The sequence below is a fragment of the Rosa rugosa genome, chromosome 1 (assembly GCF_958449725.1).
Source record: "Rosa rugosa chromosome 1, drRosRugo1.1, whole genome shotgun sequence".
NCBI classification, from domain to species: Eukaryota; Viridiplantae; Streptophyta; class Magnoliopsida; order Rosales; family Rosaceae; genus Rosa; species Rosa rugosa.
In genome coordinates, this window is record NC_084820.1 from 58,860,645 (window position 1) to 58,879,866 (window position 19,222).

At 37.2% G+C, this 19,222-nt stretch overlaps 3 protein-coding genes across 4 annotated transcripts; all 3 read right to left on the reverse strand.

Moving 5' to 3' along the window:
• Window positions 1-2,409: 2,409 nt before the first annotated feature.
• Window positions 2,410-5,195, reverse strand: LOC133743082 (uncharacterized). Of its 2 annotated transcripts, XM_062170862.1 has the most exons (9): window positions 5,019-5,193; window positions 4,758-4,895; window positions 4,562-4,650; window positions 4,311-4,458; window positions 3,505-3,579; window positions 3,239-3,360; window positions 3,079-3,154; window positions 2,874-2,933; window positions 2,410-2,734 (listed from the first exon to the last, which is right to left on the reverse strand). In XM_062170862.1, exons 2-9 carry the CDS (start codon window positions 4,857-4,859, stop codon window positions 2,606-2,608), a joined length of 801 nt encoding a protein of 266 aa, XP_062026846.1. In that variant the 5' UTR covers window positions 4,860-4,895; window positions 5,019-5,193; the 3' UTR covers window positions 2,410-2,605. The 2 variants fall into 2 exon arrangements, with proteins under 2 accessions (XP_062026846.1, XP_062026853.1); XM_062170869.1 differs by having other exon boundaries at window positions 2,598-2,734; window positions 2,831-2,933; window positions 4,758-5,195.
• A 1,073-nt stretch (window positions 5,196-6,268) lies between these two features.
• LOC133725730 (BTB/POZ domain and ankyrin repeat-containing protein NPR1-like) lies at window positions 6,269-11,533 on the reverse strand. Its single transcript, XM_062153095.1, has 4 exons — window positions 10,379-11,533; window positions 8,294-9,059; window positions 7,741-7,938; window positions 6,269-6,838 (listed from the first exon to the last, which is right to left on the reverse strand). Exons 1-4 carry the CDS (start codon window positions 10,916-10,918, stop codon window positions 6,618-6,620), a joined length of 1,725 nt encoding a protein of 574 aa, XP_062009079.1. The 5' UTR covers window positions 10,919-11,533; the 3' UTR covers window positions 6,269-6,617.
• Window positions 11,534-12,380: 847 nt separating this feature from the next.
• On the reverse strand, window positions 12,381-17,250 carry LOC133725731 (BTB/POZ domain and ankyrin repeat-containing protein NPR1-like). Its single transcript, XM_062153096.1, has 4 exons — window positions 15,990-17,250; window positions 13,999-14,764; window positions 13,522-13,716; window positions 12,381-12,886 (listed from the first exon to the last, which is right to left on the reverse strand). Exons 1-4 carry the CDS (start codon window positions 16,545-16,547, stop codon window positions 12,612-12,614), a joined length of 1,794 nt encoding a protein of 597 aa, XP_062009080.1. The 5' UTR covers window positions 16,548-17,250; the 3' UTR covers window positions 12,381-12,611.
• Between the last annotated feature and the right edge of the window lie 1,972 nt (window positions 17,251-19,222).

Below are 19,222 nucleotides of genomic sequence, written 5' to 3' on the forward strand. Positions count from 1 at the left end.
GTAGATGGGCAACAAATTTGGTTCATCGCAAAAAAAGGCCGGCAATTCTTAGTAATATCTAGTTTTTATCTAAACGCTACTCGGGTAGTGTTTGGTGTTCTGTTTTTGCTCTGTTAAGTAGTTGGGAGACACAACTGGTTGAAAAGGCACTTTTTGAACACATCAACTTTGCCACATGAAATTTTCGTTTTTTTTTTTCCTTCTTTTTATTTTTTTACAATTTTCAATTTTTCTTTTAATAAAAAAGAAAAATTACATTTTTTTTTTGAGAGAAAAGAAAAATTACATTTGAAAATTACTTTATGAACAAAAGAATACTAAAAGCAAACAACCACGTGAGCAAAATTAATATAAAATTTAAAGAAAATGTCAATTTACCGAAATTTGAGTTACACTAACCTCATTTATCCAAATAAATTATAAGCTTACCCAATTATGAATTACCCATAACATTACTCATTTTTCTCCAAGTACTAAATTAAGTTTATTTTATTTTTATTTTTTTAAGACTATTTTGCCCTCTCTCCTCTTGTCACTTAGAGATACAGAAGTCATCGGAGGATTTCGTTGGACTCCAGTCATCGGCACCGGAATCCAATCACCGGTCACAAGACTTCTCTGGAAAACTCACTAGAGGGGCAATAAAAAATTATTAGAGGCAATGAAAGTCTATGGCGACCTCTCCAGTGATCTATGAGATATTTGACGACCTCTTTGAGACTTCTAGCGACTGGTGACCAGAGTCAGGCGTCTGCGCGACCTCAAGTAAGGTTTCTGGTGAAGTCTCTGATGACTTATTTGGAGGCCAAACTTGCCTTTTTACCTTTAAATGGGGTAAGTGAGCACCAAAATCTTTTAGTAAAATAAGTGGGCTCCTATTGGGCCAAATTTAGACATTTGGTCAAGAGTCTCTAATTTATAGTATTCTCTTATTAATCAATCTTAACCCTGTCTATAATTTTTTTTTCTTTTTAGTTTTTTTGCCTCTTGATCTGCATCTTAAACGTTCCTAACCTTCACCTTAAACTTAAATGGATGTGTTCACCTCTTGGTTACAACGGATCCTCGAAAATGATTATTTTTCATCATACTTTTTTTTGTGTGTTAATGAAGCATTTATTACATAACCTAAAGTAAGTTCGTTATATCCTTACTAAAAACTATTATTCAACACTTTATCTTTATAGAATTCTTGTACATATTTCCACTATAAATCTGCACTTGCATGATTACTTTTTTTCTTTTTTCATTGGTAATTAATTACTTGACTATATTGGATGATAAGCAAGCTTGATGTTGATGGCAACTGGTAGCGGCTTTATCTAAAAAGTTCTTCAGATTTACGTTTTAATAAACACAGATGGAAAATGGATAATTTCATATTCCAAACACTATCAATCACTTTAGTTACCCAATGAGTATTTTTTTTAATGAAAAAAATTAACAAAGTGACTAAAGTGATTGTCAGTGTAATAGTTGAGTGACCAAAGTGATATATTTGAAACTTGAGTGACCAAAGTGTCGAATGAGTCATAGTTGAGTGATCATTTGTGGAATTTTTCCTACTTCGAATTCTCATCCCCGTTACTCAATTTCCTCCGAATTTCTCCCCGTTAGAATTGAATACCCGATGGATACCCTACCCGATGAGGATTTTTGCCATCCCTAGCCTAATGTCATGTTAACAAAGATATCAATCAAGCCATTGTTGGAACGATCAAGATAACTAGACCAAGATCTGACGAGAAACATGTTCTTCTTGGGCCTAGTTCTGGGTCTGCTGCTTAGGGCAGGTTTTACTGAGTTGTTTTTATCATCTTGTTGGGCCATTATTAACCAACAAAAAAGAAGAAGATAATAAGGAGGGAATGTTTTGAAACCGAGAACCGATATTTCGCACCGAATGAATTCACCCCTAGAAGGTATGATGAGTAGTTGAGCACCCTACTCCTACTGCACCCCTAAAAGATTGCAAGATGCATCTAATCAACGGTAGAGAAAAAAGTGATTTATTGACAAAAACATAAAAAAGCAAGTGATTTAAACTTCATCAGTGAATAGACTTGACAAGATTGATCAAAATAGTAAAACTTGTGAACAAGCATAGCAACAAAAGTAAAATGCCCATCGTTGTTCAGCTTATTGTGAAAGGGAAGCTAACACACAGTGACACAACCACGTTATTGGGTGGACTCTGAGAGTCTTGGCCCTTATATATCATCAAGTAAAATGCCAATAGTTTCGTTGCCTTAGCTATATGTTTTTTTTTGGGTCAAATGCCTTAGCTATTGACCTATTGTTACATTGAAGCTTTTTTGAGATGATACTGTTATTGGGTGGACTTCTTTTAAGCTCCTATGCCACAGAATTGCAACTAAAAACTCACATCCATTGAAGGATTCTTAGTCGTTTACTAAAACTTTAGATTTGCATTGAATGAGAAATGATGTAGCTCATATATACACCGAGAACTCTACCATTTACATGTCATGGAGACAAGCGAGGTTCAGAAGGGGATAGATGAATAAAGATTGTATGCAACTGGATATACAATTAGATTTATCTTCGGTCACACTTCTTAAGTGAATATCACCCCCATCAAATCTCATTGCCTCTTTGCTAATGTCTTCTTCAAGCCCTTCAAAATCTTCCCAAACCATATCAAATTCATGACAGCTAGTATCGGTGGCACCCCGAAAGCTAAAAATTGTCCAACGGCGTGCATTTGTTTTACCTGTTGACAAGAGCATGTAGGATGGTAACGTAAGTCTTAGTATATCACAGGCTTATAGAATAATCAATTTGCAAAGTAAACTTCTATCTGTACCACCTCTAGAACTGATCAATTAAGTACTTGTAGGCGTAGAAATCACCTGTTCATAATGCAGGTAGAGATGGTAGAACAGAAACATGAACAGAAGGATTCTGGCAACCTGAACATAAATGAAACGTAAGCGTGTCTAATATCAAAGATAGAAGGAAAGAAGAGTCGGAAAGGATTTGTCAAAAGACCCTTCCTTTGGTAGATTTGATGCAGAAAGTAATTCAAGAACAAGGGAAAAGATGGAATTGACTCACCAGCCAAGCAATGAATATTACAACCCCATTTATCATATAAGTTTTAGTCCTCTTCATTCCAGCAGTGTCAAGATACCTTTAAAAGCCCACCACGAGTAAGCACCAACAATGGAAACAAAATATTATCTTTTAGGAATTGCATATTGTAAGAAATTTATACCATCTCAAATTGATACCGGGGGTGGTTGTCTCAGAGATAAGAACCATGTAGGTATACAGTTGTCCTTCCCCAGTCAACATTGCATATGCTACAGATGCTATAGAAAGAAGATGATGAATCACCTGTAAGATCAACATTATGACTATACATTGGAACAGTATCAAGGTGAATTCACTTCATAAACTAGAACCTCCAGCTAGTTTGTGAATTGTGCAGCACAGATATAGTTTCAGCCCAACTACACAATTCAAAAGGAATGCACTTACATATTCCAATCCACCTAGAGCAGGGTAAAACCAAAAGATCATGCCAAGGTCAGATAGGAAGTACCCAACTGAAACCTGCCAAATTACACAAAACTTAAGTTAATACAGAAGGTACTGAATCATCGTTTAGAATCATCTATAACACAGTTTACTCCCTATGATTGGCTTGTCCGATGTCTTGTAATACTCATATGATGAGTTTAACTTTATCAGCATGACTCCACTATAAGACTACATTAATTTCCACATTGATTTCAAACATGCATCAACGCCCCCTCTATTGAAAACAACTATGACTTCAAAATGAGAACACAATTTCCAAATTGGTTCCAAACATGCATTCAGAACCCCCCTGTTGAGATTACAAGCATATACTGAAAGCATACAAGTTTCTGGGGATCCCAGGTCCTGCTTTAACACAACAATCTCCGAAAACAAATAACACTGCGAAATAGAGCAGACACAAGCATTGCAAAAGATTGGCTTCCCTGATGTCTTGTAATATCGTATGATGAGTTTAACTTTATCAGTATGACTCCACTATAAGACTACAATTTCCACATTGATTTCAAACATGCATCAACAACCCCTCTATTGAAAGCAACTATGACTTCAAAATGAGAACACAATTTCCAAATTGGTTTCAAACATGCATTCAGAACCCCCTGTTGAGATTACAACAAGTTTCTGGGGATCCCAGGTCCTGCTTTAACACAACAATCTCCGAAAACAAATAACACCGCGAAATAGAGCAGACACAAGCATTGCAAAAGATTCCTGAACATCATAAGAGAAAGCATGATTACCCCCAATACAAATGTAGACAATGGGGAGCTCTGCAAAGTAACAAATGGCTTGAGTTGGTTGTCAGAATAGTCGGAATAGAGATTCGACCAAAACACCAAGTACAATGACATAGCTGTGATAAAAATGGCATGAAGAGTTGACATAGCCCTGCATAAACAGTTCAACACAACCCAAAACATGAGCCAGAGATCAAAATTGCAACAGAGGGAACAAACACTGTACCTAATTAGAGGTCAAAAAAAAAAACCACCTATTGTTCCACTCAATACGTTTCATCCTCGAAAGGCCAGAATATCCCTTGAAGTAAGCAGCACTGAGCAAATGGTTAACATGGTAAACCTGACAAAATCGAAAAGAAAAAAAAATCAAAAAGGGTATTACAAATTCAAAATGAGCTTTCCATTGAAAGAGAGTAGCAATGGTGTTTAGAGACAATAAGAGCATACCAATTTGCAGGCGCAAATCCCCAAAAGCATAGATGTGTAAGGAACAAAAGGGTCAGAGAGCAGGTATTGCTCAGCCACCATCTCATAGGATTTGATTGCCATTAGAGCAAACCCTTCTGCCCAAATAGCTAAAATTTTCTGATACGGGGGGGGGAAAAGCCAGGAGCGTCAGCCACAAAGAATCGAGCTTTTTGGGTTATAAAAGGTGACGAAAAATTGAGGATTTTGCGACGAAAGTTTCAGAGAGGAAAAGTGGGTTACCTGAAAGTGAGAAAGGTTTTAGTAACGAGGAGAAAGGATGTTATGTTAGGCTTGGGGCGGAAGCAACAAAGATAATCTCTGCGCAAGCAACCTAACATGTGAAACTTCCAGAAACCAAAGGAAACACCAATTCATATTCCCCCCTTCTTTTCTTTCATTCGTTTCTTTCGACTTTCTTTCATTCGTTTCTTTTCGATTAATGACACAACTTTTGTTTTTTGTCTTTATTTATTTATTTACTTTTTCTTCTGAAATAGATATATAGAAAGAAAAAAAAAAAGAATTGTCTAGCATGTTCTTTTTTGTCATGTGATCCATTAATAATTTTGAGCAAATTGCATTCGTAGTGCTTGGACGTTGAGTCATTCTTTATTTACTATCACTGACAATTGAATATATCAAACTCTTATATTAATATAATTTTTTTTTTCTGAGTTAAAATTATGTAATTTCTACTTCACAGCACGTAAAAGGGATTGGTAAGGACAATTCAGGGACCAATTTAATAAATTGTATGCCCAAAATGCTCCCTACATTTATCCTAAACTTTCGAAATTGGCCTTATTTTTCCTACTTTTACTAACCGCCCCCTACCAAATACCAATAGGTAGACCGGTAGGGCTGCATGGCTAAACATGTGAAAACTTAATTATCGAACTTTTTTTATATAAGTACGTGATCGATATCAAAAAGAACATGAGTATTGTTTCAACATGTATCAGCGATAAAAAAATGATTGCAAACCTTACTAAACGAATAGATTTGGAGTACCAAAATCAAAATTACATGGATGTAGAAATCGATCCAACAAGAGGGACCTTTTCTGGTAAGTGATAAACCTATAGGGGCTAAGGAATGTAATATTGGTCTCCACTATTGTTTGAATAAGATGAACACCAAGATTCGCTTTTCCATTTCTTTGTGCTGAAGAACACCAAGATCTATTAAGGATTCTATCTATCGTCATGGCTAGGCAAAAGATAAAGGATCCGAGATAAGATTAATTGGGTAGTAAGATAAAACTCTGATGCTGATTTCTGTTATGTTCCTTCTCAAGAAAATTTAACCAAAAATATCCAAACATTGAATGATGAGGTAACAATGCTTCTGTTGTTTCTATTCTCTCCTTCTGGCAATTTGGGAAGGTAAACACATTGCTTATGCATCATTGATAGTCCATATCGAAATACAACAGCATGCTGAACTAATATGATGATACAAATCCAAATTTCTAAGTGAAAATAAGGATGTGATGAACAAAACTAAATCAGAATTTGCAATTTGCATGTATTTATTATTGGGTGGACACTTTGGAAGAATATTAAGCTGACAACCCCACAACAGGGAAATACAAAGAACAGGCATTTGCTTTTTTTCTTCTCTAAAACTGGTAACTCTTGAAACACTTTACAAGCCAAATACCTAAAAGTGATATTTTACAGACTCAATCTATGATACAGAAAGCCAAAAAAAAATAGGCTCCTAAAGATGTTTGAGAGAACACATACTAATGTCACAGCTTCCTACAAAAAGTAATTCACTTCAACTTTTCCTAACCTTGTTCTGATTTACCCCCTCCTTCAAATTAGATGAGGATGGTCATGAGGATGTCGAAACAGACTGGTTATTTTCAGCCTTTTCAGCCATATCCTTGCAAAATGCCTTCTGTACATCAGCCTTGAGTTCCAAGAAGCGCCTCTTCTTGTTTTTCTGCTCTTCAGGAGTGCCTTTCTCGAGAAAGTAATCACCCATACCGAGATCATCCAAGAACTTATCAAGCACTGCTGAGCAATGGGGGAAGAAGCGGCGACCCTTTTCCACTGCCATCACCATAAGACATATAATCACCGACAGCTCAGAGAATAATCAGGATACAAAATAAGCTATTTTCTAACCTAGTTCCAGTTGCAGTGTTGCATACAGCTGTCTACCTTTAGACCTAAATTGAAAGTGTAATAAAAAACTGTCCTGGGAACTAACTTCAAGCTGTTCTAGAGAAGTTGGGTCCTATGTACACTTGACTGCAAAAGATACTTCAATTTTTTCTTTCACTCACTGCTAACAAAATAACAGAGAACTGAAATCTTGACATTGCATCATAGACCCAACTATCTAACATATTTCCAAGTCTCAATTCATTCTTGACATTTCTACCTGAAATCTTATAACATTGAGAAAAGGCTCCACTAGACCATGGAGACATCAATCGTATAGTTAAACAAAAGTAGAAGCTAATAAAGTTAGAAGTCCCAATAAAACTGACCAAAAATAGAGGTAAAATCAAAGAGAGATAGAGATTACCATCTCTACTTCAGAGAGAAAAAAAAGAAAAGAAAAAAGAATAAGATAAGAAAGTGCATGGCATAGCTGATTTTAAAGTGAATTGCTTTACTAACAAGTAACAACCCATCTTGAAAGTATTTCCCAACTTTCTCCTAACAGGAAAACAATGCTAATATCGTGCAAGCTACAATCACTAAATCAATTTTATTTTTATTTTTTCACAAGATGGGTTGTCTAAACCCATAGTACAATATTGAGAGAACAAATGCCTCTACATTCACAAGATATCGCATTCTAGATATTATTGGATCATCAAAAAAATGATTGGAAGTTGAAGGAGATGTTAACACATGTTCAGTACAAGGAGACGTGCAAATCACACAGGATTTATAGTAGGGTTTGGGATACATATCAGTTGTCACAAGTAAAGGAACCATACCTGTTTTAATAAGGGTTTGCAATTTTTCTTGGAGTCTTTTGGCCCTTCCAGAGGGCGTTTCATTCAAATCAACCTCACGTAAGTTTCCATTTGAGGCTCTTGATCCTGAAAGGCCAGTGTACCCTGATGTTAAATCAGCATCTGCCATTTCCATAGCAAGCTTGGCTTCGGTAGGAAACAACAAATGTGCAAATGCCACTGCAAAACAAAAACCATTTAACACTCATTTCAAGGATAATAAAATATGAACATAAAGCAAATATCTTGATGAGATTGAGAATGTGGTAAGCTAGTGTGTCAGACTTTATGAGCTAACAAGTGGAATTTCTACAAGTGGGCTTGTTGGAAGTTTCAAGGTCATACAAGCAGATCCCGGCAATGCTCACTCATGTTCATTATCTCTCCTTAAATATTCTTGGGCTGTACCGATCCGAAACAATAAAAACAAGACAAAAACTGAACCCTTTGGTATCAGGGGAAACAACTAATCTGCAGTATTCAGAGCTCAAGCCCTTATGACTAAATGTACTTTAAGACAACCAAGAAATATCACCTCTATTTTCTAGATAGCTCAGGCTCACGTGAAAATTATCAGCTACCATCTGTGATGTGTTTGACAAGTTCCCACATATCGAGTTTCTTCGCATCTCTCTCTCTAGAAGATCTATACACATTCGGTCTTTATTAGATTCCTCTCCCTGCTTTGTGTTCTCATTATAATCCTTTGGTCTAGTCAACCTCCGGCAAATTGCAACAGCAGTTTGACCATCTGATGTAGTTTCTAAGGCAGAGGCTCCCTTGTTCAGAAGATGAACTATAACTGATGGCTCCTTACGCCTTGCTGCCACATGAAGCACAGTATGTTCTCGTGCATTGCGAAGGTTGACATCTGCCAACCCTAGACCAAGAATCTCCTTAAGAATCTTAGGATCACAGTATGCAGCAGCATAGTGGAGAGCGTGAGCATCATCTAATGTGATAGAATCAGACTCATTCAGAAGAAGGGTAACAAGTTCAACATCATCAGAGTCTAATGCCCTGTGGATTCTCCTGATGCTTTTAAGCCTCTTATCCTCCCTCGGCTCCTTCTCCAGCATAATTGATTCATCCTTTTCCTGAGATTCGAGACGGAGTGATTTTATATCATCTAAAACTTCATGAGGAAGCTCTTTCTCTAGAGCCACATTGTCAAGATCTGACCTTGAGACCCTCTGAACACAGTGTGAGAGCAGCTGACTCAGTTGGCAGTGGAAAGCAGCTACAAGAATTGGGATCACATCTTCAACAAGAGCTTTGTCAACAAAGTTCCAAAGACGGCGCTGCATGAATTTGTGGAAATAGTCAGCATACACATATGATCATACAGCTGGAATTTGGCTAGTTTTGCAATATAAACAATACTTTTACTTGCATATATTATGTATGTGTGTGTGTGTGTGCGTGCGAGTCAGTTAACAGGTAACAATGATCAGATAGACAGTTGAAATCCCCAAAGAAAAAATGATGAAAAGATCTGCTAGATGTGTGCATATATTACTCAATAAACTTTAAATACTTGAAAGATTGTGTTTAAATCTAACAGTTAAAAAATAAATTAGAAAGAACAACCCCAGAAAGAAACTGTTATGATCCTGTTCAAAAATTAGAAGAAAGAAAAAGTAAACATGATATCACAATCCTACCAAAACCATCACAAGAAAACTCAAGTACCTAACCCTTTGATACACAAGACAAGAATCACAGTATCCCTATAAAATATGAAACCAAAGGACAGTGTTTATAATTTTGGAAAACTAGTGAAAAAGCAATCTTTATGCTTTAAAACCTCTAAGAACAACAAAACGAGTTGTGACTAAGAAATTATGGGCCACAGGCTAGTGCACCGAGAAGAACAAAATAACATTTGCTGCACCCAAGTAGTAATTGTTATGCTTCAGAGCTTCGTAGAACCAAAAAAATAGTTGTGATATAGAAACTACAGGGCTCAGGCTAGAAACTGAAACAGCCTGAGACTGTTAAGCCGGAGCACAAAATTGGCAAATATCAGAAAGAGAGTTGCATTAAAATATATATAAATATATATATTAAAAATGAAATTTCCATGCTAATTTCTGGCTAATAACATAATTTTATACCACATAGATAGGGGCAATCTTAAAACATTGATGTCAGTATTTCATCAGAATTTCATAATTTCATCAAATCTAAGGAACAATAGGTGAATTTAAGAGAATTGATGTAGTAAAGTTTTCAGATTGTAAGTATCAAAACTATGCAACTAATTCCAAATATGGAGTAGACAAAGAGAGAATATAGTAACAACATATCGCATGGATTCTGAGTTCCAGAGATGAAACCAATGCCATTGCTTTGCTCATTTTGGTCAAACCACAGCTTTACATGTCAAATTACAATTCAGATGCTATGAAATGTCAAGTCAGAGCATTTTAAGGTATTGTAACCTTATAGGGCAATATTGTAGGTTGTATCATCACACTGTTCAATTTAGGACAGCCAAGTTAACAAGTTGTCAAAGAAAACCCTGTCATGCATGTGTATTTTTAAGAAAAATATATAATTGAGTGTCATCAATTGCACAAGAGAGATATTTTTAATTACAAAGGAAAGCATGAACAACCTGAACAACTTGAACAAGCTCCTTCATTTGAAACGTGGAAGAAGCATACATCAATTCCACAGCATAGTTAATAGCAGGGCCACATGCATCATGAGCACAAACATCCTCAACACATGTCGACACTTCTGGAGGCGATGGCTTAAGCTTCCCGGTGTACAAATAGTTCAAGAAAACCTTGAAGGCCTCGTAGCCAACCCCACCGTGAGGAACCAATTCAGACATCAGATACTGCGGTTTACCTTCTTTCATCGAATTATCATTCCCCTTCTGAAAAAGCTCATGAAAAAACTGACTACGGGCAGCTAATATACACCGATTAACACCAACAGGGATGCCCTCAACAACAATCTCTGCATCACTATAGTCGTACTGAGGATCAAGTAACAACCTCTCTAGACTGTCACTCAGTTTGCTTAGACTCAAATGCTCAGTAGTCAAGCCGGGTTGAGCATTGACCGAGGCAAATCCACCACTAGACCCATTTGACAGATATGAGGAGGCAAAGCTCAACGAAGCCGACAGATCATTCACATTCTCCATTCCTCGAAATCCTTATACAGTTTCTATTCAACCTCGGCAATACTATAAAATCGATCTAGAAGCATAAACCACCTTATTAAGAACACCATATCATTTCTCAATTCTCAACAAACAAAGCATACTAATATATATGACTCAATTTCTCCAAACTGTAAAATACTGAGAACCTAGAAGCTGGCAATACTCAATTCTAAGCATTACCCACTTGTTGAAACATTGAGCAGAATCCCAAAAACAAAGAGACACAAGAGTAATTCATATAAAAGCTAGGTACCCAACTTGAGGTGGTAAATCCTCAGCATCCCAAAATGGGATCTTTATTACTCATCAAATCTGAAGCTTTGTGGTATTGAATAGAGAGAAAAGGATGAAGCTTGTACCATACAAAGAGACCCTTTGACTTGGGTTTGATGCCTAAATGAAGCAAGAGCATGGGATATGGAAGATGAGGCAGAGAGCCAATGAAATATCTTATATCTTCATAGCCGACAAAGAATAGATTCAGTCAGTCAATGAAACTGGAGTTATATAGCAAAAGCCGCAATCTCAAGGTTGCAAGTACTTATGGCGGTGGGGGCTTTAATAGAGGAACTTTGGGAATTTTGGAGGGACAAAGACAACAACATATGGTCAGTGGTTCATTAACAAAATTTTCGATGAGTTTTCGAAAAATAAAAACTAAACGCAAAAACAAAGTAACTGCTCTTCTTCTTTCTTCTTCTTTTTTTTTCAAATTTTTTAAATGTTAATAAGGAAAATCAATACTTTTATTCACGACAATTGATCGGTAAATGGTATATAAAAGTCTTATTGCTTACGAATTAATATTGTTACCGACGAAATTTCATCCATAGAGATGTTATTGCCAACAAAAATTCGTCGATATAAGTTTTTTTTTTGTTTCGATACAACAATTCGTCGTTCATACACCATTTCATCTGATGTACGTATCTTCTTGTCACAGACAAGTAATGAAATTATCTATTCTTAAAAAAAAATAAAAACTCCAATATCCCACCAAAGAAGTTCGGCCGGCGGTCCAATTTCTCTGTGTTATGTGGAAGTTGGAGAAATTAGCAAGTCTTTCATCAATCTTTTTAACCTCCCTATTAATTAATACCATATGCATCATCACTTCTGCTGCTTTAGAATGGCACTCTGCTAATTAGGTGCAGTATACGACTGTGAATCAGGCTGTGTAGTTAACTTTCACGACTTAAACTTTGTTTTTGGAGAGTTAAGGGGATTGGATCATGGTTTTATTGCAAATCTTGAAAATAGTCGAGTTTGATCTCGAGGCTGTGATGATGATATCTAATGGATTACTGGAGAATCAGACTAAGATGCTTGAGTGAATTTGGTGCCTGAATATGAGTGATGAACTTCATTCCCTTTGCCTCAGTGGTTAGGAGCTGCAGACATTCCATGAGCCTTTTGTGATAAGTTTGATCTGAAGCACATGCACAGAAAGGGCCTTGCTAAAATTGAAGAGCAGACATTTGGTGTTTCTCTAAAATTGTTAACTCTTGTAACAATTTACAAGCCAAACAACTTAAAAGTGATATATTACATATTCACTTAACTAGCTCATTCTATGATACAGAGAAGCCACAAACCAGGCTCTCTAAGAATATATGAAAGCAAAATACAACTACAAAACTCATCAAAAATCATGTGGCATCCTACGATATAATCAACTTGACCTTTTCCTACCCTTACGATTAACACCCTCCTTCGGAGAAGATGAGGATGATGATGAGGCCGTCAAAACTGACCCCTGTTTTTCAGCCACATCCCTGCAAAATGCCTTCTGTACATCATCTTTAAGCTCCAAGAAGCGCATCTTCTTGTTTTTCTGCTCTTCAGGAGTTCCTTTCTCAAGGAAGTAATCAGCCATATCCATCTCATCATCCAGAAACTTATCAAGAGCTTCTGAGCAATGGGGGAAGAAGCGCCGTCCCATTTCCACTGTCAATCACCAAAAAACACAACTAAGAAATTTCTCAAAGAATAATCAATATAAAACACTGTTTCCCTAAATTAGTTCTAGCTGCATATAAGTGACAAGCTTTAGAGCTAAATCAAATGGTTTAGCCTTCTTGAATCTGTACTAACTTCACCATGGTACTAGGAAACTAAGATCCCATATCACTTGAACTGCAAAATGTTACAATTTCACTTGTCTACCTTAATTCATCACTCATCAGTCATCACTATGAAAACAAACTAACAGAGAACTGTAGATCTTAAAAGTGCATCATGGACCAAATGTCCGAAACTATATAACAAGTTTCCAAGTCTCAGTTCCTTCTTAATTTTTCTCAATAATTAATTTCTTTAGGATGTCTTAATCCCATAGTACAGCCGTTGAGAAAACAAAGGCATCTATGACAAAACAATCCCATATTAGATGGTATTGGAACTAAAGGGGGCAGTAACAGTTGCATTAGTTAAGGATCAGAGAGTGCTATGGTCAAAGAGGTCAGGCATCAGAAAATACTTGAAAGCTAAAAGACATCATAACACATGTCAAGGGGGCTTGCACATCACACAAAGTTTTAGAGTACAGTTTGAGATACCTGTGAGTGGTAAAATGACCATACCTGTTTTAATTAGGGCTTGCAATTTTTCATGAAGTCTTTTGGATCGTACAGAGGGTGTTTCATTCAAATCGACCTCTCGTAAGTTCCCACTAGAGCCTTTTGATGCTAAAAGGCCAGTGTACCCTGATGTTGGATGATCCGCCATTTCCATAGCAAGCTTGGCTTCAGCAGGAAACAACAACCGTGCAAATGCCACTGCAAAATAAAGGAAAACTATATGTTGACACTCATTTCAATGATGGAATACAAAACTCAAAGTAGAAATCTGGACAAAATGACAGACTTTCTGCATTAATTAATTAGTGCAATTTCTACAAGCCTTTACTAAGAACATAACAGAAAGACAAAAGCAATATCATGAACTTTACTTCAAAGGGATTGAAGCCTTCAGTAGCAAGAGATATAACCTGCAATACCTAGAACTCAAACCTTTATTATAAAAAGTGATGAATTAGCCTAACAGGTAGGAAGTATCACCTCTATTTTCAAAATAGTCCAGCCTCACATTCAAATCATCAGCTATCACCTGTGATGTGTTTGACATGTCCACAGCCATCGAATTTCTTCGCATCTCTCTCTCTAGAAGATCTATGCACATTCGGTCTTTGTTAGACACCTCTCCCTGCTTTGTGTTCTCATTATAATCCTTTGGTCTAGTCAACCTCCGGCAAATTGCAACAGCAGTTTGACCATCTAATGTAGTTTCTAAGGCAGAGGCTCCGCTGTTCAGAAGAGGAACTAGGACTGCGGGTTCTTTACGCCTTGCAGCCACATGAAGTACAGTATGTCCTCGGGCATTTCGAAGGTTGGTATTGGCCAGACATAGACCAAGAACCTCCTTAACAATTTTTGGATCACAGTATGCAACAGCATAGTGGAGAGCATAAGCATCATCTAATGAAATAGAACCAGACTCTTTTAGAAGAAGAGTAACCAGTTCAACATCATCAGAGTCTAATGCCTTGTGGATTCTCCCGATGCTTTTAAGCCTCTTTTCCTCCCCCGGCTCAATTTCCAGCATACTTGATTCATCCATTTGCTGAGATTCGAGACGGAGTGATTTGATATTACCAAAAACTTCATGAGGAAGCTCTTTTTCTAGAACCACATTGTCAAGATCTGACCTTGCTACCCTCTGGATGCAGTATGATAACAGCTGACTCTGTTTGCAGTGAAAAGAGGCTACAAGAATCGGGATCACATCTTCAACAAGAGCTTTCTCGACAAAGTTGGTAAGCCGGCGCTACATGAATTTGTGGAAATGTCAGTATCTAACTTTTCAAATGCCTAAAAGTTGGCAAACACACAACATAAACGATACAAACTTGCTGTTTACTTGCATTAATATGGCACTTAACAGGTTATAATGATAGGATACAAAATTGAAATCCCAATATATGAAAGTATTGACAAAGTAATTCTGCCAAAACTATAACATATTATACCCAAAAAGAAGAATTAAAATGTGCTGATGTCAATAATTGAGATCCTTTTGTAAATAATTTAGATATCAAAATCCTACAAAAACTAAACAAGTGAACCATATCAACCAAACAAGAACAGTTTTCTTACCATGGTTCTTGTAGTAAGAGGTACATGAAACAACAAGCACAAAAGAAAAACAAGCATACAAGCACAAAAGACTGTTTCATACACAAAAGAAGAACATTAGTATTCCTAAGGAACAACTAAAGACACAAATAACAAATTGGGAAAATAGATCAAACAGCTAGATTTATGCTTCAGAGATTCTCTCTTCAGAGAAGAAAAAAGTAGGGTTTGATTTGAAATCATAAGCCCCAGGCTATAGTGTACTAAAATAGAGGAGAAAGAAAAGCGGTTGTTGGACACATAGTGATTGCTATCCTTCAGAGCTTCCTTTAACAAATATTATAGCTGGAAATCATAGGCCACTCAAGCTATAGTGTACTCAATCCAAAGAAGCTGAGACTGCAACATGTATGACAGGACTGTTGCACCAGAGGTTTCGATTTGGCATACTAGTATCTGACCAAAGTATAATTCAAAGCATTCGGAGGGACTATCATAAAACATACAAGTCTATTTCATCATCTTATCCATGATTTCGTCCAGTTTAGGGAAAGGTGAATTCAGAAATTGTATTTTGCAAAGCTTTCCAACAGAAAGTATCATAAGGATGCAACAAATTATTGAGGCAAAGCAAATAATCACATGCGTTCCGGACATTTAGAGATGAAAAACAATGTCATGTCTTTGCCACTTTCATTCAAAACCTTTACAGACAAAAGCTGGATTCAGGTACCATGAAAATTCAAGCTAGAGCAAGTAAATATCATCAGCCTTTTCTAGTTTAAGCCATTTTAACTTTAAAATGAATCAAAGAGATCCCTGCTTCATACTGTTTCTTTAAGAATACAAATAATTAAGTGGCTCAAATTGTATTAACAAAAGAGAATGTTTTAACTACGAAGGGAAGCATGAAATACCTGCACAACATAAATAAGTTCTTTCATCTGGAAAGTGGCAGCAGCATACATTAATTCCACAGCGTAATTAATAGCAGGGCCGCATGCATCATGGGCACAATTATCATCAACACATGTTGATACAGTTGATACTTCTGGAGGCGGTGGCTTAAGTTTTCCAGTGTACAAGTAGTTCAAGACTACCTTGAATGCTTCATAGCCAACTCCACCGAAAGGAACCAATTCAGACATCAGATACTGCGGTTTACCTTCCTTCTTCGAATCATCATTCCCCTTCTTAAAAAGCTCGTGGAAAAACTGACTGCGTGCAGCCAATATACACCGATTGACACCAACCGCGACACCCTCAACAACAATGTCCGCATCACTATAGTCATACTGAGAATCAAGCAACAGCCTCTCAAGGTTATCACTGAGTCTGCTCAGACTCAAATGCTCTGTACTTTGAGAATTGGCCGAGGCAGATACATGGTTACCACTTGATCCATTCGATAGATAAGAAGACGCAAAGCTCAAAGATGACGAAAGGTCATTCAAATGATCCATGGCTCGAAACATATATATATATGTATGCAGTTCTATTTGAGCTTAATACGTCTATAAACAGATCAAGAACCACCTTAATAAGAAGACCATATCATTTCTGATGCAAAGACTGCATAATGCAACAGATAAAGCATACTAATTAAGCTGACCCAGTTTGAGAATTCATCCAAAATCCGAAACTCAGTTCTACAAATTACCCACTTGCTCAAACATTAAGCAGAATCCCAAGAACATAAAAAGAAGAACAATTTGTGAGTACAGCTAGGTACCCAACTTAAGGTAGTAAACCCTCAACTTCCCAATACACATATAACTTGGATCTTCATAAGCCATCAAACTCAGAAACCACAAAGCACCCTGGAAACCCTCAAAAGATTGACAAAATCCCAAAAAGAACAAAAAGGATTAAGCTTGCATACAAAGACACAACCTTTTGACTTTTAGTTAGTGAAAAGCAACAGAGCTTGAGATGAACAAGATGAGGAGGAGCAGAAGAGGAAAAGCCTTCTGAACCATCCAAAGACCTGACAGGAAGAGAGTCTTTGGAAGATGCTCTTGACATTCAACAAGGACTTGAACACAAGTTGAAGCAGCTTCCAAGAAGATTACTGGTCATAATCGAATATGGCAAAAGCCGCACTCCTCAAAGACGGAAGTAGTTGTGAATCTTTCTATTGTTGACTGACTGCCTGCCAAAAACACCAAGACAAAACAATGGCAATTGGCAAATGCCACATGACTATAATAATAACATTACCATGTCACCCCAAATGTAGATAATTTATTTTAATATTTCCCCTCTCATTGAGCAAAGTTGAGTTGACTAAAGACTTCAGAAATCGGCTGGATCTTTATATTGTCTGACACCATTAAATGTACGTCACGTACCATTATCATTATCATTATCTTTATCATTATTATTATAAAAGATAGTCTAGGTGGTATGAATTCTGCTGAACTTAATTGGAGTTTAAATTTTAATTTATTTTTAATGGTAAAGAGAAGAAGCGTTTTGCTCCTTACACACGGATTAGTCTTTAAATCGAATAAGTCTTTCGAGATACTATGTGACACTGATAGGAAAAAAAAAAAATATTTTTTACTAAGGAAAATTCTATTTATATCTCCTCAATTGGTATGTACACCTCCCATGATTTTTGAACAATTTTATTTTCAACTTTTTCCTTCTAGAAATCTGAAAAGATATAAAAAAAAAACTATCATCGCACAAAAGCCCTCTATCTCGTCAATGCCTTTGATTTATGGGAAGAAATATTTTGTTTGACTAATCATTGGTTTGTTTTGAATATTGTTGATTAACAGAACAAGTAAATGAATTTTTTGATACTAAATCTTATTAAAACATTGAACGATATGACCTCTTTAATAAGCACATAAAAAAGCATAACTGAACTCTCTGGCCCATAATTGAATTTTTCTCCAATTATGATATGATTTTCTCTTCATATACCAAGACCAATCACCTCCAGACTCTAGTTGAAAAACTTTTAAGATTTAATAAATCCATATCAATATCATATCAGCATCAAAATATTGTCATGTTTCACAACAAAACGAGTCTCTCTTTCATGTGGAGGTTGGAGGTAAAGGTATGGTGTATAGAGAAAAAAAAAAAAAGGCTAGGTGTATAGAGGAAAAAAAAAAATGGAGGTTAAAATCGGTAGTTTAGGATAAAAATTTAGATATGGAAGTCCAAATACCAAATTTGAAAGTATAAATAGAAGCACTCTTTTTGAATGAATGGTAATTCCATTGATAATAGCGCATGCCAAGAAGGCCATTACATACTCACCCGCTGACACATAACAATGGCCAGATCAAGGTTTCGTGGAGGAGCCACAGTAGTACATAGGATAGACCAACTATATTCGAACTAATCGCTCACTTTAAAAGCGAGCCTAAAAGCTATGGAAACATAGCGAATAGACAAGCCAAACTACACTCGGTAGGTTTCTAATACAAGAAACTTATTGTAATTAGACAAAAGCTAAAAACATAGGTTTGGGCCAAGAGCCTAAACCCCAGCCCAAAATAGCAATGGACTAGGGCAAAACCCCAGCCCAACAGTTAGCGGCCCAGTAGGAAGTCCACCAAGAAAAACTTGCTCTAGGCCCATCACGCTGGTTCGGGCCAGTCCACCTTGCCTCCCACCATCCCTTCGGACCTCCACCGACCGGACCTCGCTCCGGCTGACCCACATCGCCCGACCCGCGTCGCCCTGTCCGCCTTGCCTCCAAGCCGTCCCAAGTCAACGCCGCCACGAGATGCATCCAGCACAGAAAACCAACGCTGTTCCAGGCCCGTGACCGTACCCCGCCGTCGAATCGAAATCCAGGGCACCCCAACGAACACCATCGCAGCGAGGATCGACGACCAGATCCGTAAAGCCACGAACACCCCATCGAACAAACCCAGCCGAACTGGTGACAAAACCCGAGCAAATTCCCTCCGACAATCCCATTGAGCATTTAGACCTCCCGTCCGGCAGCAAACCCATGGTGGCGGTGAGGCAGGAGACCCCCCGGCGACCGGGCGCCGCCGGACGAGAATATTTTCAAGGTTCTGAAGCCTCCTTAGGGTTTCCTCAGAGAGAGACCAAGTTTTCTTTTATTAAATAGAAGCACTCTTCTACTAATTAACTTTTCGAAAAAAGAAAAATATTATCA

Excerpts from the sequence above, each read along its gene's own strand:
- LOC133725731 (XM_062153096.1), bottom strand. The coding sequence starts at position 16,547 with ATGTTTCGAGCCATGGATCATTTGAATGACCTTTCGTCATCTTTGAGC. Across the intron at positions 13,717-13,998 it reads GGACTATTTTGAAAATAGAG|TGGCATTTGCACGGTTGTTG; the intron begins GTGATACTTCCT and ends TTTATTTTGCAG. Across the intron at positions 12,887-13,521 it reads GCAAGCCCTAATTAAAACAG|TGGAAATGGGACGGCGCTTC; the intron begins GTATGGTCATTT and ends GGTGATTGACAG.
- LOC133743082 (XM_062170862.1), bottom strand. The coding sequence starts at position 4,859 with ATGGCAATCAAATCCTATGAGATGGTGGCTGAGCAATACCTGCTCTCT. Across the intron at positions 3,361-3,504 it reads CTCTAGGTGGATTGGAATAT|GTGATTCATCATCTTCTTTC; the intron begins GTAAGTGCATTC and ends TTGATCTTACAG. Across the intron at positions 2,934-3,078 it reads TAATATTCATTGCTTGGCTG|GTTGCCAGAATCCTTCTGTT; the intron begins GTGAGTCAATTC and ends ATTTATGTTCAG.
- LOC133725730 (XM_062153095.1), bottom strand. The coding sequence starts at position 10,918 with ATGGAGAATGTGAATGATCTGTCGGCTTCGTTGAGCTTTGCCTCCTCA. Across the intron at positions 9,060-10,378 it reads AGCTTGTTCAAGTTGTTCAG|CGCCGTCTTTGGAACTTTGT; the intron begins GTTGTTCATGCT and ends AAATTCATGCAG. Across the intron at positions 6,839-7,740 it reads GCAAACCCTTATTAAAACAG|TGGAAAAGGGTCGCCGCTTC; the intron begins GTATGGTTCCTT and ends TGGTGATGGCAG.